Genomic DNA, 15832 nt, shown 5'->3' on the forward strand with positions numbered 1-15832 from the left:
TAACAGCTTTCTTTCTGGCTCCTTTTAAGAAGCCGGCGAAGCTGGGACTTCCTCCCCTGTGGTTCCTTGGAAATGGCATTGTGCCTGCGATCCCCTGGGCTTCACAGGCCCCAGTTAAGAGTCCCTGCTGGAACAGGTGCACCAAAAAGCAGTCGTCGGGGTGAAGTGGCAAATTTTACGTGGGCCTGTGTGATGTGGCATGTCCCCGTCTCGGGAATTATTTTTTTTTTTCTCTTTTTTCTGCCGTGTGTGTGTGGTATTTTTTTAAATTTATTATTTTTTTAATTTACATCCAAGTTAGTTAGCATATAGGACAACAATGATTTCAGGAGTAAATCCCTTAATATCCCTTATCCATTTAACCCATCCCCCCTCCCATAACCCCTCCTGTTTGTTTTTCATATTTAAGAGTCTCTTATGTTTTGTCCCCCTCCCTGTTTTTATATTATTTTTGTTTCCCTTCCCTTATGTTCATCTGTTTTGTCTCTTAAAGTCCTCACATGAGTGAAGTCATGTGAATTCTGTCTTTCTCTGACTAATTTCACTTAGCATAATACCCTCCAGTTCCATCCACATGGTTGCAAATGGCAAGATTTCATTCTTTTGATTGCTGAGTAATACTCCATTGTGTGTGTATATGTATGTATGTATGTATGTATGTATGTGTATATATATATATATACATATATACACATACATACCACATCTTCTTTATCCATTCATCCATTGATGGCTATATGGGCTCTTTCCATACTTTGGCTATTGTCGATAGTGCTGCTATAAACATGGGGGTGCATGTGTCCCTTCGAAACAGCACGCCTGTATCCCTTGGGTAAATGCCTAGTAGTGCAATGGCTGGGTCGTAGGGTAGTTCCATTTTTAATTATTTGAGGAACCTCCAGACTGTTTTCCAGAGTGGCCGCACCAGCCTGCATTCCCACCAGCAGTGAAAAAGAGCTCCTCTCTCTCCGCATCCTCGCCAACATCTGTTGTTGCCTGAGTTGTTACTGTTGGCCATTCTGACAGGTGTGAGGGGGTATCTCATGGTGGTTTTGATTTGTATTTCCCTGATGATGAGTGATGTTGAGCATTTTTTCAGGTGTCGGTTGGCCATCTGGATGTCTTCTTTGGAGAAGTGTCTATTCATGTCTTTCGCCCATTTCTTCACTGGATTATTTGGTTTTTTTTGGGTGTTGAGTTTGGTAAGTTCTTTATAGATCTTGGATACCAACCAACCCTTTATCTGACGTGTCGTTTGCAAATATCTTCTCCCATTCCGTCAGTCGCCTTTTAGTTTTGCCGATTGTTTCCTTCGCTGTGCAGAAACTTTTTACTTTGATGAGGTCCCAGTAGTTCATTTTTGCTTTGGTTTCCCTTGCCTCCGGAGACGTGTTGAGTAAGAAGTTGCTGAGGCCAAAGTCGAAGAGATTTTTGCCTGCTTTCTCCCTGAGGATTTTGATGGCTTCCTGTCCTACGCTTAGGTCTTTCATCCATGTTGAGTTTACTTTTGTGTCTGGTGTGAGAAAGTGGTCCAGGTTCATTCTTCTGCCTGTCGCCGTCCAGTGTTCCCAGCACCACTTGCTGAAGAGACTGTCTTTATTCCATTGGATCTTCTTTCCTGCTTTGTCAAAGATGAGTTGGCCATACGTTTGTGGGCCCCTGTCTTGTGAACCGTACCAAGTTCTTTTTGCCATGGCATGGACCTCTCTGCGTCCTCACTCAGGCACCTCCATAGACTAAAATCCTACAGGCACAAATGAGACGTTCCCTTCAAGCAAGATGGCAGAGAAGAGAGGCTGAGGCTTCTGCATGAGGACTGGGTTGGAGTCAGAGAGGTTTCAAGATTAGGAACTAGGAGGAGAGCCACAGCCCAGGGGGACGGGCATGGCACCAGAGCCAGACCACCCAACTTCCAGTCCCGGCTCTGCTCACTGGGGCCTGGAGCAAGTCACTTACTCTCTCCTACCCTTGGTTTACTAGCCTGTAAAATGGGAACACGCACCTCTTGAGATTGTGGGACAATTAAATAGGAGCTCATGTGCTATAGCACCTGGCACAGTCAGGGGCATAAAATGCATTCTGGGGTTGCCAGATTGGATTTTAACAAGACTAGAAATCAGGATTTTTGCAAAGTCTCCCAATTTTTATTTATTTCTATTTTTTTAAGTTTTTATTTATTTAAGAAATCTCTACACCCAATGTGGGGCTCAAGCTCATGACCAGATCAAAAGTCACATGTTTCTCTGACTGAGCCAGCCAGGTGCCCCAAAGTCTCCCAATTTTTAAATACAACCAGGGCACCTGGCTGGCTCAGTCAGTTAAATGGCTGACTCTTGATTTTGGCTCAGGTCATGATCTCCCAGTTTGTGAGTTTGAGCCCCACACCGGGTTCCGCGCTGTTTGGGATTGTCTTTTGCCCCTTCCCCGCTCATGCTCGCTTGCTCTCTCTCTCTCTGTCAATAAATAAACCTAAAAAAAAAATAAAAAGAATGAACGCTAGCAACCAATTCAAAGAAAGCAAGCAACGGGTCCACCGCTCGGGTGGAAGAAAGCAGGCGTGAGAACAAACATTGTGCGCAGGCTGCCGCTTTTCAACCCCCGGTGGAGACCAAGGGTTGGGAGTGGTGGTTGAGGAACAGGGATGAGAAGCCACAAATCTGCTCTTGGTGAAGCCTCCCCTTAAGCCAGGACAATAAACTCTGTGCCACTTCAGCTGGACGTCACCCGTCGTTCGAAGGGAGGGCGTGTCACCGCATTACACGGCCGAGGGCCACTGTCCCCACCACGAGGACGCCCTAACAAGGGCCTGGTTGGTGCCATCTGCCCAGGAGGGAGAAGAGCAGAGGCTGGAAGCTGGGGGGCGAAGCGCTGGGCACCTGCTGGCACAGGAGAAGCAGTAAGTCCCGGCTAGCACCCTCGTCTGGGTCCTATCTCCTCGTGGTTTTTCGGTCTAAATGTTTGTTTTGGGGAGTCGGGATTTTTTTGAGGAGATCATCCAGATGAGATTTTAGAAGGCAAGGCTGGCCAGACTCGCTGATACCATTTTGCCCAGTCACCTAACAGAAGGGGACACCGAGGGCTGGAGATGTAAGGGATTTGTCTGAGACCAGGTTCCCTGAGCCAGGGCTCTCTCCTGTGGGACACGCTCTTGCTTGCTCCTGAAAGGCCAACCGTAAAAGACACACGGGACCTGGAGCGCAGACCTCGCTTCAGATTCAGAAGGGTGATCTGAGGAACCTACAGCAGGGAGCGAAGGGTCGTTCCGAGGTTGCTGTAAGGGTGATCTGTTACACACGACTTTCAGTGGGTCATACTCAGTGGGAACACACACACACACACACACACACACACACACACACAACCAGAAACATGCAGAATCTGAGGGAAAAAATCGAGTGGAATAAAAGATTTTCCTGCAGTCACAGTGCTGAGAACCTTCACTCAGTACCCTCCTTTTAAATCCTCCCAGAACATAAGGTCTTTACCTATTTGTCGCCCCCCTCCTACCACTCCCCCAAGTGGCAAAAACTAAGCCCGACTGAGATTAAATCCGAGGGCCAAGCAGCTGGAACTCTCAACGTCAAAGATCTCCCATCCTGTAGTGCCACGGAGAGAAAACTGGGCTCCGGCACCCTGACCTGGGTGCAGTTTCCACGTGCATCTGTGACTTCTCGCGGGGTTGGATAACATTCAGAGTTAGACGGTGCGTCGTGAACTCCGACACCCAACGCTCGCTGATATGGTCGTGAAAGACATTCATCAGGAAGGACATTTCCAAGTCTGTTTTACTGTCGGTAAGATCACACTCAATTACTTTACGCGTACACACATACGTGAACAGGGATGAGTTCATTTGGCACTTCGGTTCATGAGGTTTTTACATTCAAAACATGTAACACATTGTATACGTTCATACCCATAACAATTCTGATTTTTTTTTTTTTTAAGATTTTGTATCTTCTTAATTTTTTAAAAGTTTACTTAAGTAACTTCCACACCCAACACGGGGCTTGAACTCAAGACCCGGAGATTAAGAGTTGCATGCTCTACTGAATGAGCCTGCCAGGTGCCCCACGATTCTGATTTTTTAGCAGATTTTTTTTTTTTTTTAATTATGAAAGCCTTATGCGCCTTCTCGATGTGAAATGCCCGTTTCAGATCCAGATACCCCCGGAAAACATCTCAACGTCCTGGAAAGGGGTTTCATAAGCTAAATCCTTGGGCTCTTGAGAAGATGAGAGGATTTCATTCCCCAACCCCCAACTTCTTTAAACTGTGGTCAAGAGTCTCCAGCTCCAAATCAGGGCCAGCGTGGCTCCTCAAGGCAGGGCCACTGGGCTGCTCAACGTTCCTGAGGCAGGGACTCCAGGGACCGGTGGCAGGAGCTTCCCCAGCCTCCAGGGTGAGCTGGATTCTGTGCCCGGCAGTGCAGCTCCCGGAATTCTCCTCCATCCCTTCTGCAAAGGAACATAGTCCCCACATGGAGGGTGGCTATGTGGTTAGCTCTTCAGTCAGGTGCTCAAGAACGCCGTCTTGACGATACTCTGCTGGGTCCTCCCAGAAGCAGCGCAAGTGAAACAAAGTCCAACCGGGGTTCAGGTGGCCACACCATTCTACTGCTGGGAGCCACGATGATGAAAGGCCAATGTTTGGGGACTGGCGAGGGGTCATCTGTGGCTCCAGCCTTCTCTTGCTGTGGAAGAACCTGCACGGCCACGTCTACACTGGTCTGACACACGCACCTCGTGTCAACAGGGGGAGGCAGGACTAGACAGCCAATCTGACGTTCTCCTGAGCCAAGTACAACAGACATCCACCTACCAACCCTGGATTCAAGCAATGTCTCAATGACATTTACATTGAGAAGAAGCCACTGGCTTCTCAAAAACATTCACTGCGAGGCTCTTGGATGTTATGGCTCATTTTGCTTCCAGAGAGCAAAACTCATCGAGGAGTTAACCTGTCACCAGAACGGACTTTCCAAAATACGAAATGCTACAGAATCAAAGCAGAACAATTCTCGATTCTTAGTAAACAAATAAGTGACCCGGGATATGCTAATTTACAAAAGCATATGGATAGTGAGTGCCACAAATGCAGGTTACCTTTGGGGGGGAAAATGCCCATAGCAAAATACCTACCCCCCCCCAAAAAAAATCCCATTTCCCAAAATATTTACAAATGAAATTTCCAGCTAAAAGATATCCAGCAACGTTAAAATTATCATATAACACAAGTATCGTCAGAAAGAGAAGGCGGAGAATTTCAGTTCCCCACTGGTGGCAGACACCCCGGTAGAAGGGACATAACTAGGGAGCAGTTACCAATCCATTAGACCTTGGGTGGTGCCAAACCTCTTCCTGTGAAGATTCTAAAGAATGTTCCACAAGTAAACAGCACGCTCCAGATTTACAGCGTCACCGACACAGAAAAGACACGCAGAAAGCATAAAAGAGGAGGCCTGGGCGGCTCAGTCGGCTGAGCATCGGACTCTTGATTTGGCTCCGGTCACGATCTCGCGGTTCCTGAGTCCGAGCCCCTCATCGGGCTCTGTGCTGACAGTGTGGAGTCTGCTTGGGATTCTCTCCCTCCCTCCCTCCCTCCCTCTGTCCCTCCCCTGTTCATGCGCTCTCTCAAAATAAATAAACGTAAAAAAGAAAGAACGATTCTCCCTCCCTCTGTCCCTCCCCTGCACACGCACGCACTCTCTGAACGACAACCAGACGTCCAAGTACCTCTTTCGGCAGGTCCCTACCGAGTATTTCAGCCTCACTGAGATGGGCCTTTAAAAAGGCAACGGTAACCACATCTGACAGGAAGGTTCGTGCTGTTCCAGGGCCCATCAAGCCCGCCTGGGAGTAACTAGAAGGTGCTGCCCAAGGACTTTTGTCAGGATTCCTCCAAACTGAGCTGGAGGCCCCCCCTCCCCTCCCCGGGCCCCACTGCCCCGATGTCTAACGCAACCCTGCTTCTGGACACGGTGGCAGGAGTCCCACTGGCCCCTGAGGCAGCGACACCAGATTCTCCCCGGCAGCCTGTGCTCCTTGGACCCAAGCTCAGGAGACAGGTGGTGGGTCAGGTTTACTCTGGAACGTGTGGACACCCACGAGGGGCAGAGGGGCAGAGGGGCAGACGACGGAGGCAGGCCCGGACATGCACATGACAGAGACTGCTCTGAATCTGGCTGCAGCCACACCGGACGGAGCAAGGGGCTCCGGAGCGGGCGCGACCTTCCGTCTGCCGGCACCGGGGCTGCCCGCGCTGCTCTCCACGGTTGGCGTGGGCTCTGCTGCCTTTCCCAAGCCACGTGTTGCCTCTGGGAGAGATTTTTGAGAGAAATAGGTTGGGGTGTCGTTACCATCCTGGTGGCACCAGGCCAGACACTCCGTTGGCTTCCACGTTCCGGGGACGGTAGTTTTTTAAGATCTGAAGAATCTGGCCCCACAGCACAATGTGATGGGGACCCAAACGAGGGGGACAGGATCCAGGCCAGTAAGCGTAAAGAAAGGCAGTAACCTGGTCTCTGCCGGCAGGTCTCACCGCGAGGCTGGGTTCTGCCACCGCAATCACATCCGGGGTTCAGCACACCCCACCGTGGGGCAAAGGCACGGCCTGGGAGCCAGGCAGCCTGCTTCCCCAGCTGGACCCCACCACTTACCACCACGGGGACCCCACACCAGTCAGTGCGCCCGGAGCCTCGTTCTCCTCATCCACAACACAGCCGCCGTAGTAACTACCTCAAAGGATTTCTGCGAGGATCCCCCGAGCAATCAAGCGCCTGGACTTAACAGGGTTCAAGAGCTGATAGCCAGCATTTTGATCCTCACTAACCGGCTCGGATGGGGGCCCACCCATCAAACATGCTGCATTCCAGATGAAGGAATGTGGCCGATTAAAACGTACACCGCAAGCTTCTCTTGGTGAGAAACCAAGCGTTACCCCAAATCCAGCAGCCGTCTCATTTAGACTTAACAAGAACGGGAAGGCACAGGTGGGATGTTCACAAACCCGCTGAACGAAGAGGGAAATGTGACAACGGAGGTGTTGTTACAGCCTGTCCCGTTCCACCGGGATGGACCGCCAGCATACGGCTCGAAGTTCTAGACGTTTCCACTAGCCAAGTGATTTAAAGCCACGCAGAGCTTAGCTGGAGTTCTTGAACGGCTCGCACTGGAAGCTGCACTCGGGGCTCATGAGAAGCACTGCCTAATTCAATTTTCCACATATGGGATTAGTCCTTCACTGTGGGTCTCTGCAGCTCTGACTCTAACAGAACCTTAGAAGAGTTAAAAGACCACCTAATATCCAATCAATGGAAATCATCATTATCAACAGGTAACTGAAGTTTTTCGTACACCTTCAAAAGTGAATGTGCGTCCAATTCCTACTGACCACCAATTCAAAAAGTTCAGATCCCAACCCTAAGAACGGACAACGACGTGAGGAATATTCCCAGCCGGGGCTACGGTTATCCAGTTTAAAAGGCAAGAAAACTTACTCAAAACTCCTCTAAAAACTGTGGTCTTCACTTTGGCAATTTGCGAAACAGGCTTGGTAAATTCTGTCGTCCAAAAGCTACCATAAAGTCGCTAGGCACTCCCAATATCTAATTAGTTTATCCATGGCACATTACCTAAGAAATACATACTGTAAAAGCAGCTGAAGGGTCTAAACAAAAGCTATTTGCCCCAAAAGAAAATGTGTAGGTAACTTAAAGTCATTCAGATAACGCAGGTGGTCTCTTTTCAAGATTTTGTGAGACTGCAATTTCTTTCATTATGATCCCCATGTTTCAGTTTGTTAAATTTACACTTTTTTTTTAAAATAATTTCTTTTTTTTCTTTCTTTTTTTTTTTTTTTAATTTTAACGTTTATTTATTTTTGAGACAGAGAGAGACAGAGCATGAACGGGGGAGGGGCAGAGAGAGGGAGACACAGAATTTGAAACAGGCTCCAGGCTCTGAGCCATCAGCCCAGAGCCCGACACGGGGCTCGAACTCACGGACCGCGAGATCATGACCTGAGCCGAAGTCGGACGCTCAACCGACTGACCCACCCAGGCGCCCCATCTTTTCTTAAAGAGTAACACATATTTGGGGCACCTGGGTGGCTCCGTTGGTTGAGCGTCCGACGTTGGCTCAGGTCATGATCTCACAGTTTGTAGGTTCGAGCCCTGCATCGGGCTCTGCGCTGACAGCTCAGAGCCTGGAGCCTGCTTGGGATTCTGTGTCTCCCTCTCTGTGCCCCTTCCCCACTCACGCTCTGTCTCAAAAACAAATAAACATTTTTTTTTTTTAATTTAAAACATACTCTTGGAGAGAATTCTAAAACATAGAGTAACGTGAGGTTCTGTTCGGGGTACTTTTACATCCTTTCCTGATACGTGAGCACACGATCACCTAAATCCTCAGAATGCAGACAGAATAGCTCGGCTAAAATGTGTAAGTTTTTAATTAAAATAAATGACAGAGGGGCGCCTGGGTGGCTCAGTCGGTTGAGCATCCGACTTCAGCTCAGGTCACGATCTCGTGGTCCGTGAGTTCGAGCCCCACTTCGGGCTCTGGGCTGATGGCCCAGAGCCTGGAGCCTGCTTCCGATTCTGTGTCTCCCTCTCTCTCTGCCCCTCCCCCGTTCATGCTCTGTCTCTCTCTGTCTCAAAAATAAATAAACTTTAAAAAAAATTTTTTTTAAATAAAAAATAAAATAAATGACAGAAACATCTGCTGAAGCCTGGCAATTACCAATTTTAACCACGTTAATAGCCCATTTCTCCTCTGGAAGGTAATGTCAACAGAACACGTAACATTCAAGGGATTTCCCACTCGTGACCCAGGGACGCACTGGAGAAAGAAACAGGAACGAGCGAGGAGGAAAAGAAAGAAGTCGCTGGCCAACAGGCAGAGGGTGATGCCCTTCCAACAGGGGGCGCCTCCAGCAGCCTGCGGGGGCCAGTGGAGTCCTGCCCATGGGTGACGGAAGCAAGGAAGGACGGAACGAAATGAGACTCCGCTGCAGGAAACGGCGTGCATCCCCGCGCCGGCAGAACATCCACGACTGGCCACCCCACACCTCACAAGTCGCTCCCAGGGCAGAAAACACGGGGAGCACGCCCACCCTCCGCAGCCCTTGTTTCCAAGCCCGGCGCTGTTTCCGTGCGATCCCAGAGGAAAGAACGCAGCAGCGTCGCAACGACGGGCCTGGGGGGTCGGCCCTCACTGTCCACCCCTCTACTTTCAACCAGCCGAAACCGAACCCTGCAGCAAGGCCCCCAGTGCAGCGCACACGGGTCTCTGGGGGGCCTGGGGGGCGGTGTGCACCCTCGATTCCTCGGGATCTGGGAGAAACCGGCCCAGGAGCTTCAGCAGGCTGAGAGCGGAAGCCGACGCAATGAAAAGGATGGGCTGGGGGAGGGGGGGGAGGGGCAGCCCCGGGTCTCGGGTCTCGGGTCGCGAGTGTCAGGCTGAGGCACAGAGACGGCAGAGATGCTCCAAGGAAAGGCCCTGGAGAAGGGCGTGCGGAGCGTACTTGTACACTTGGGGTACAGCACACCCCACGCGCTTCTACCTGCAGATCCCGCCTTCCCTGGGCTGCTTCCTATCCCTGCCCCCACCTCTCTCTTGGCTCCTCCCCCCAGCCCCCCAATGCGTGGGTGTCTGTACTTTACCAGACCGTAAATACGCAAACACCTACTCCACGGATTTTTTTAAGGTCTCGGGATCCTCTACCCCCCCCCCCTTCCTGTTCCCCTCCCCGGGAAGCCCCTGGTCCCCACCCTTCTATTGGGTCTCAGGGCTTCCCCCAAGTCTGCTCCCCCCCACCCCCCACCAAATCTCCACCTGACCCAATCAGGCCTCAATCCCCCTCGCCAATGTCTCCGCCTCTCCCTCCGGTCACCCCACCCCCATCAGGGGTCAGTACCCCCAACCCCCACCCCCCCTGCCCCGCCAGGTGCCCTCCCGGGTCTGTTCCCTCCTAAATCAAGTCTCCGCTTCCACTCCCCACTCCTCCGCCAAGGTCCCCGCTCCACCCCCTGCCCGGCTCCGCGCCCGCGACGCGCATCAGCTCCCGCCTCCCCGCCCCCTCCCCCGCAGCCCTCGGGACCCTCGCCGGCCTCCGTCCCGGTCCCCGCCCCCGTCCCCAGGGGTCCCCGCGCTCGTGCCCTCCAGCTCTGCCCCTCGCCACGCCCGGACGGGTCCCCTCCCCGCCCTGGCTTCTCTGGCGGCCTCAGGGCCCGCTGCCCTCCCCACGTCAGGCCCGGCGCGGTGTCCGTGCCCCGACTGGCCCAGGGCCGCTCTCCCCTGACAGACACGGGTCCGCGGCTGCGCGGCCATCCCAGCTGGCGCAGGCCTCCCCGCCCGTGTCCCGCCTGGCTGCGGTCGGCGCGCGGCTTCCCCGGGGCCGGGGTCGGGCCGGCGGCGCGGGCGGCGCGGGGGCCGTTACCTGTACGGAGGGCCGGCGCCGCGCGCGAAACCGGGGCAGCCACTCGCCGCCATCTTCGCGTCTCTGGTGCGCACGAGCCGACCCGAGGCGCGAGGGGAGGAGCCGCCGGCGGCGACGTCCCTGGGCCCCGCCCCCAGGCCGCGTGCCGCTCGCGCGCCGCCACGCGCCCCAGGCCCCGCCCCCCCGCGCGAAGCTCGCGCCTCCTCGCTTCCCACTGCGTCCGCGGGCTGTCTCCGCCTCGGGCCCCGCCCCTTCCCGGGGCCCCGCCTTCCCTCCGGCAGCTCAGCTTCCGGGGACTCTGCTTCGAGCCCCGCCTCTTCCCGGAGCCCTGCTCTCCTTTCAGCCCTTCTTCGGCTTTGGGGGGCCCTGCCTGGCACCCCAAGACCCGCCCTGAACGCGAGCCTGAAGTGCCTTATACTTTGTGTCCCACTGGGGTGAGTTTGGGAGTTCCGCTGACCTCTCTGGCTGGGGTACATGTGACCCTATGGATACAGCCAAGTCCTGCTTGTCCTTCGGGACCCGCTGGTGGGCAGCCTTTCATGGGGCCTTAAAATTTGGTGACCCTTAAACTAGTGGTTCCCGACCAGAGGGATTTGCCCCCAGGGGACACTGGACGGTGTCTAGGGACATCTGTGATTGTCACACTGGGGGGCTCCTGGCATCGAGTGGGTGGGGGCCAGGGATGCTGCTCAGCCTCCACATCACCCCGAACGCCCCACACGGAACGAACCGGATCCAAAGTCACCAGTGCCCAGGCTGAGAAACCCTATTCTAAGTGGAAGTCATTTTGAGAGAGATTTCTTGGCCAAGCCTGGCCACCTTGGGGGACGCAACAGTGAACAAAGCTCCTTGGTGCCCGTCCTCTGCAGCACTTACAGACTACAAACTATGACCTACGGTTAGGGTGCTTTTTTGGTTAATAACAGCTTTACCGAGATAGAATTCACATACCCATTTAAAGTGTGCTGCTCAATGGTTTTTAGTACATGTACGCAATTGCGTGACCATCGCCACTGTGTAATTCCAGAACATTTTCATCACCCCAAGTAGAAACCCTGTCTCCATCAACAGGCACTTCTCAATCTCCCAGCTGCTGGCAACCACCAGTTTGCTCTTTGTCTCTACAGGTTTACCTGTGCTGTGCATTTTGTATGATGGACCACGACTTAGCAACAAAAAGGAATAAACTCCTGATACACACAACTTGGATGAAGCTGTAGAGAATTACAGGAAAAGCCAATGCAAAAGGGTTCCATGCTTTACATACTCATGATTCCATTTAAAACTGTTAAACCATCAAAGTTACAGAAACGGAGAACATATTTGTGATGTCTAGGGTTAAGGAAGTGGCAGGGGAGGATACGGGCGTTATAGAAGGAACCTCTATAGAAGGACAACAGGAGGTATCCTGTCGTGAGAAAATGTCCTGTATCTCAACTCTATTGAAAGCAATAGTGAGGGGCGCCTGGGTGGCGCAGTCGGTTAAGCGTCCGACTTCAGCCAGGTCACGATCTCGCGGTCCGTGAGTTCGAGCCCCGCGTCAGGCTCTGGGCTGAAGGCTCGGAGCCTGGAGCCTGTTTCCGATTCTGTGTCTCCCTCTCTCTCTGCCCCTCCCCCGTTCATGCTCTGTCTCTCTCTGTCCCAAAAATAAATTTAAAAAGTTGGAAAAAAAAAATTAAAAAAAAAAAAAAAAAAGAAAGCAATAGTGATATTGTACTATACTTGTGTAAGATTTTACCGTTGGGTAAACTGGGGGACCGGGTACACAGGATCTTTCTGTTATTTCTTACTGCATGTGAATCTACAATTATTTCAATATTTTAAAAATTAATTAGAAAAATACATTTACCAACTCTGGTGGGATGGGGTTCCTCTCCTCCTTTCTATGAAGCAGGCACAGGGCTAGTTAATTCTTGGACAGAAACCATGGCAAGCCCAGGGTGCCAAGGAAAGCCGTATGGTGATTTAGTGGATGGCATTCTTCCCTTTGTGTCTTCATGACCATGTGTGGCCACCAGAAACAATCTACAGGGTCTGGCAAAAGCGGCTCTCCCACCATGCCCTGGCTAACGCTCAGAGTGGTAATTACACACGGCTTTCCTCCAATTCCCTGCAGCTCTAGCTAGGTAACAAAGGCTACATGCTTTATACAAAAGCAGGTCTGTTTTAATGTTTTCTCTGGGTTACATAATATCTTTTTTTCCCTCCTGTTATTTACTACAAGCATTGTGTTCAATGCTTTTTGCATGCACAATCTTATCTATCCCTACATAGCCCTCAGAAGTAGATAGAGTTGATTCTCATTATTGGCAGCAGCTTTGTCCTATAAAGTGGCCCCAAGCCCTAGAATAGGGAATCCTAAAGCCCCACTCCTGGGGAGACACTTGAGTGGGTTCCTGCAAGCCTCTGCTCGCATTATTTTTCATCAACCGATCAAATACATAACCTTGTGTTCTGTGTGCTTCTGTCCAGAGGCATCTTATTTAATATACATTACTGATCATGAACAGCCAACAGCACTGTAACTCATGCCTGAATGAAGCTTAACTAACACTCTTATTTTCACCGCAAGGTGCATCCCAACCTTCTTGTGCTTGGAAACACTAGACAGCCCTTCAGGACCGTGCACGGGGGCCACTATAAACAGCAAAACCACCAACGTAAAGCACAAAAACCATGGTGCTTGATAAATCCCGAAACGGGCAGTTTACAATCTGGGCTGGAATCAGAAGGCAAAATGGTGCCTTGTTCGAACTCACCTGGGAACATGTATAACCAGCACTCAAATTTTTCATCGCACTTCCTTGTCTGCAAATGACCCGGAAGGCACCATGAGTATTGATTTGAGTGTTACAAATGTTACCAATAAATTTCAGCCAGTAGGCAAATTCACAAGTACGGAAACAACTAATAATGAGGATCGAATGTCCGTGATTAATCAATCCCCTTTGCAAATCAGGAAAATGACACTCAAGGAGCGTTAGCAATTTTTTTTAACATGTTTTAATTTTTTTTTTTTTTACATTTTTATTTATTTTTGAGAGACAGAGACAGAGCACAACTGGGGGAGGAACAGAGAGAGAGGGAGACACAGAATCCGAAGCAGGCTCCAGGCTCCGAGCTGTCAGCACAGAACCCAGCGCGGGGCTCGAACCCACAAACCGCGAGATCATGACCTGAGCCGAAGTTGGACGTTTAACCAACTGAGCCACCCAGGTGCCCCGGAGCGTTAGCAATTTCATTGCCTCGATTCAGTATAATGGCATCTGACTACGTTTCGGGTGTTACTCTCACCCCACACTGGTGATGTTTGGGGCCAGGTAAAGTCTCTGTCATGGGGAGTTGTCATGCGCCTTGTAGGGTGCTGAGCAGGATCTCTGGTCTCACACACTCAATGCCAGTACCGTCTCCATCGCCCAAGTCATGAAAACCAAAAATGTTCCCAGACATCACCAAACCTCCCATGGGGGACAGAATCCCCGCCCCACCGTGAGAACCACTGGCTAGGGATCTGAGAGATAGCAGTGACAAAGTGCAACATCTCTGATCTCAAAAAGCTTACCTTGGGGCGCCTGGGTGGCTCAGTTGGTTAAGCGGCTGACTTCGGCTCAGGTCATGATCTCGCAGTCCGTGAGTTCGAGCCCCGCGTCGGGCTCTGTGCTGACAGCTCAGAGCCTGGAGCCTGTTTCAGATTCTGTGTCTCCCTCTCTCTGACCCTCCCCTGTTCATGCTCTGTCTCTCTCTGTCTCAAAAATAAATAAACATTAAAAAAAAATTAAAAAAAAAAAAAAAGCTTACCTTATAGGGGAATGGCTAACGGAGATGGTGAGTTAGTATTTAATGGGGACAGAGTTTCAGTTTGGGAAGATGGAAAAGTTCCGGAGATGGATTGTGGTGATGGTTGCACATGGTGAATGTAACGGATGCCACTGAATTTCACGCTTAAAAATTATCGGAATGGCGAGCTTTATGTTCTGTATGTGTATTTTAACCACGGTGAAAAGTAAACCAGACAAGCTGGGTTCACGCGCCGGCTCTTTGGCGGCGGCCACAGCACCACGGACAGCTCCCCGCGCTCTCTCGTGAGGGAGGGGAGGTCGCTTTGCAAATGCCGTTCTGCCCAGATTGTTTCTCTCCAGCTCCTTCATCCACCCAACTCCTACTCACTTCTCAGGGCCCAACTCACATCGTCACTGCCCACCCTCTGCCCCTGGACGTCTTCCCATGCCCCCTCCCCCAAGCCACTCTGCTTCAAAGATGTCTCTAAATCAGCCCAGACTCCTTTGCCCATCTGTTTCTCCAAACGGGAGTTTAACAAAAGCGAAGTCTTTCTTATTCACACGCTGGACCCCAGTGCCCAGCACGAGGACTGGCCTGGATTTCCCACTGAATTAACACACGCGTCTCTTCGCAGGGCTCCACTTCCTCCAGCCAGGGCGCATAAAGTCCGACGGATCTCGAGCTTCAGGCTCCAGGCTCTCATCCCCTGCTGTGGGGCAGTGCCTTTCCGCCTTTGGCTTGGAGGGGCACAGACCCTGATGCAGTGAGTTTGGCAGCAAGGTGAGTAGAGTGTTGTCTGGTATCCACGGGGCGGGGGGAGCCGACATCGACGCGTTCTACCTGCATCTCCTGGACCCCCCCTTTGTGCCAGGTGCTGCTGACCTCTGCAGAGAACACAGCAGGGTACAAGACCACCCAAGTCTCATTTATCTTGAATTTTACATTCTAGCTAGGGAGTCAGAGAATAAACAAACAAACAAAAAATAAGTAGGCAGTTTCAAATAGTGGTAAGTGCTGTGGGGGAAAAGTCAGGCTCCTTAGTGTATGACCCAGCAATTATACTAATGTATGTACTAAAAAAAAAAAAAAATCAGACTGGGCAATGGAATGGGGTGATGAATTGGGGGGCAAAGTAGGGGTGGTTAGGGAAGGCCTCTCTAAGGAGACTACTTCTGAGCTGGCACCTGAATAATGTGAACCTCTTCTGGGAGAGCATTCCTGGCAGAGGGAACAGCATGTTCAAAGGCCCCGTGGTGGGGATGAACTTGATGTGTTCACAAAACAGGTGGAAAGCCACTGCAGTGATTAAGGGAGGCAGGGCAGAGTAATGGGCATTGGTTGCTACTCAGGGTGTGTTCGTTTTCTGGGCCTGCTGTAACAAAGCGCCACAAGCCAAGCGGCTTACGACAATAGAAATCAAAATTCTCTCACAGTTCCGGAGCCCAGACGTCCAAAATGAAGGTCGGTTCCTTCTGGAGGCGGTGAGGGAGAATGCATTCCATGCCTGCACAGCTTCGGGTGTTTGCTGGCAATCCTTGGTTCTCCTTGGTTTGCAGAGGTAAAGACACCTGGCATTGGATCTGGGATTTATCCTCGATCCAGATGATCTCAT

General features: G+C 51.4%; 1 protein-coding gene across 1 annotated transcript in view; it reads right to left on the bottom strand.

Annotated features, from left to right (window-relative positions):
• ZFR2 (zinc finger RNA binding protein 2) overlaps nucleotides 1-10493 on the bottom strand; it is a 41261-nt gene extending 30768 nt beyond the window's left edge. Inside the window, 1 exon segment of the mRNA XM_049639622.1 lies at nucleotides 10441-10493. Within this exon segment, the coding sequence (XP_049495579.1) occupies nucleotides 10441-10493 (53 nt within the window).
• Nucleotides 10494-15832: the final 5339 nt, after the last annotated feature.

This window comes from Panthera uncia, chromosome A2, assembly GCF_023721935.1.
Source record: "Panthera uncia isolate 11264 chromosome A2, Puncia_PCG_1.0, whole genome shotgun sequence".
Classification (NCBI taxonomy): domain Eukaryota; kingdom Metazoa; phylum Chordata; class Mammalia; order Carnivora; family Felidae; genus Panthera; species Panthera uncia.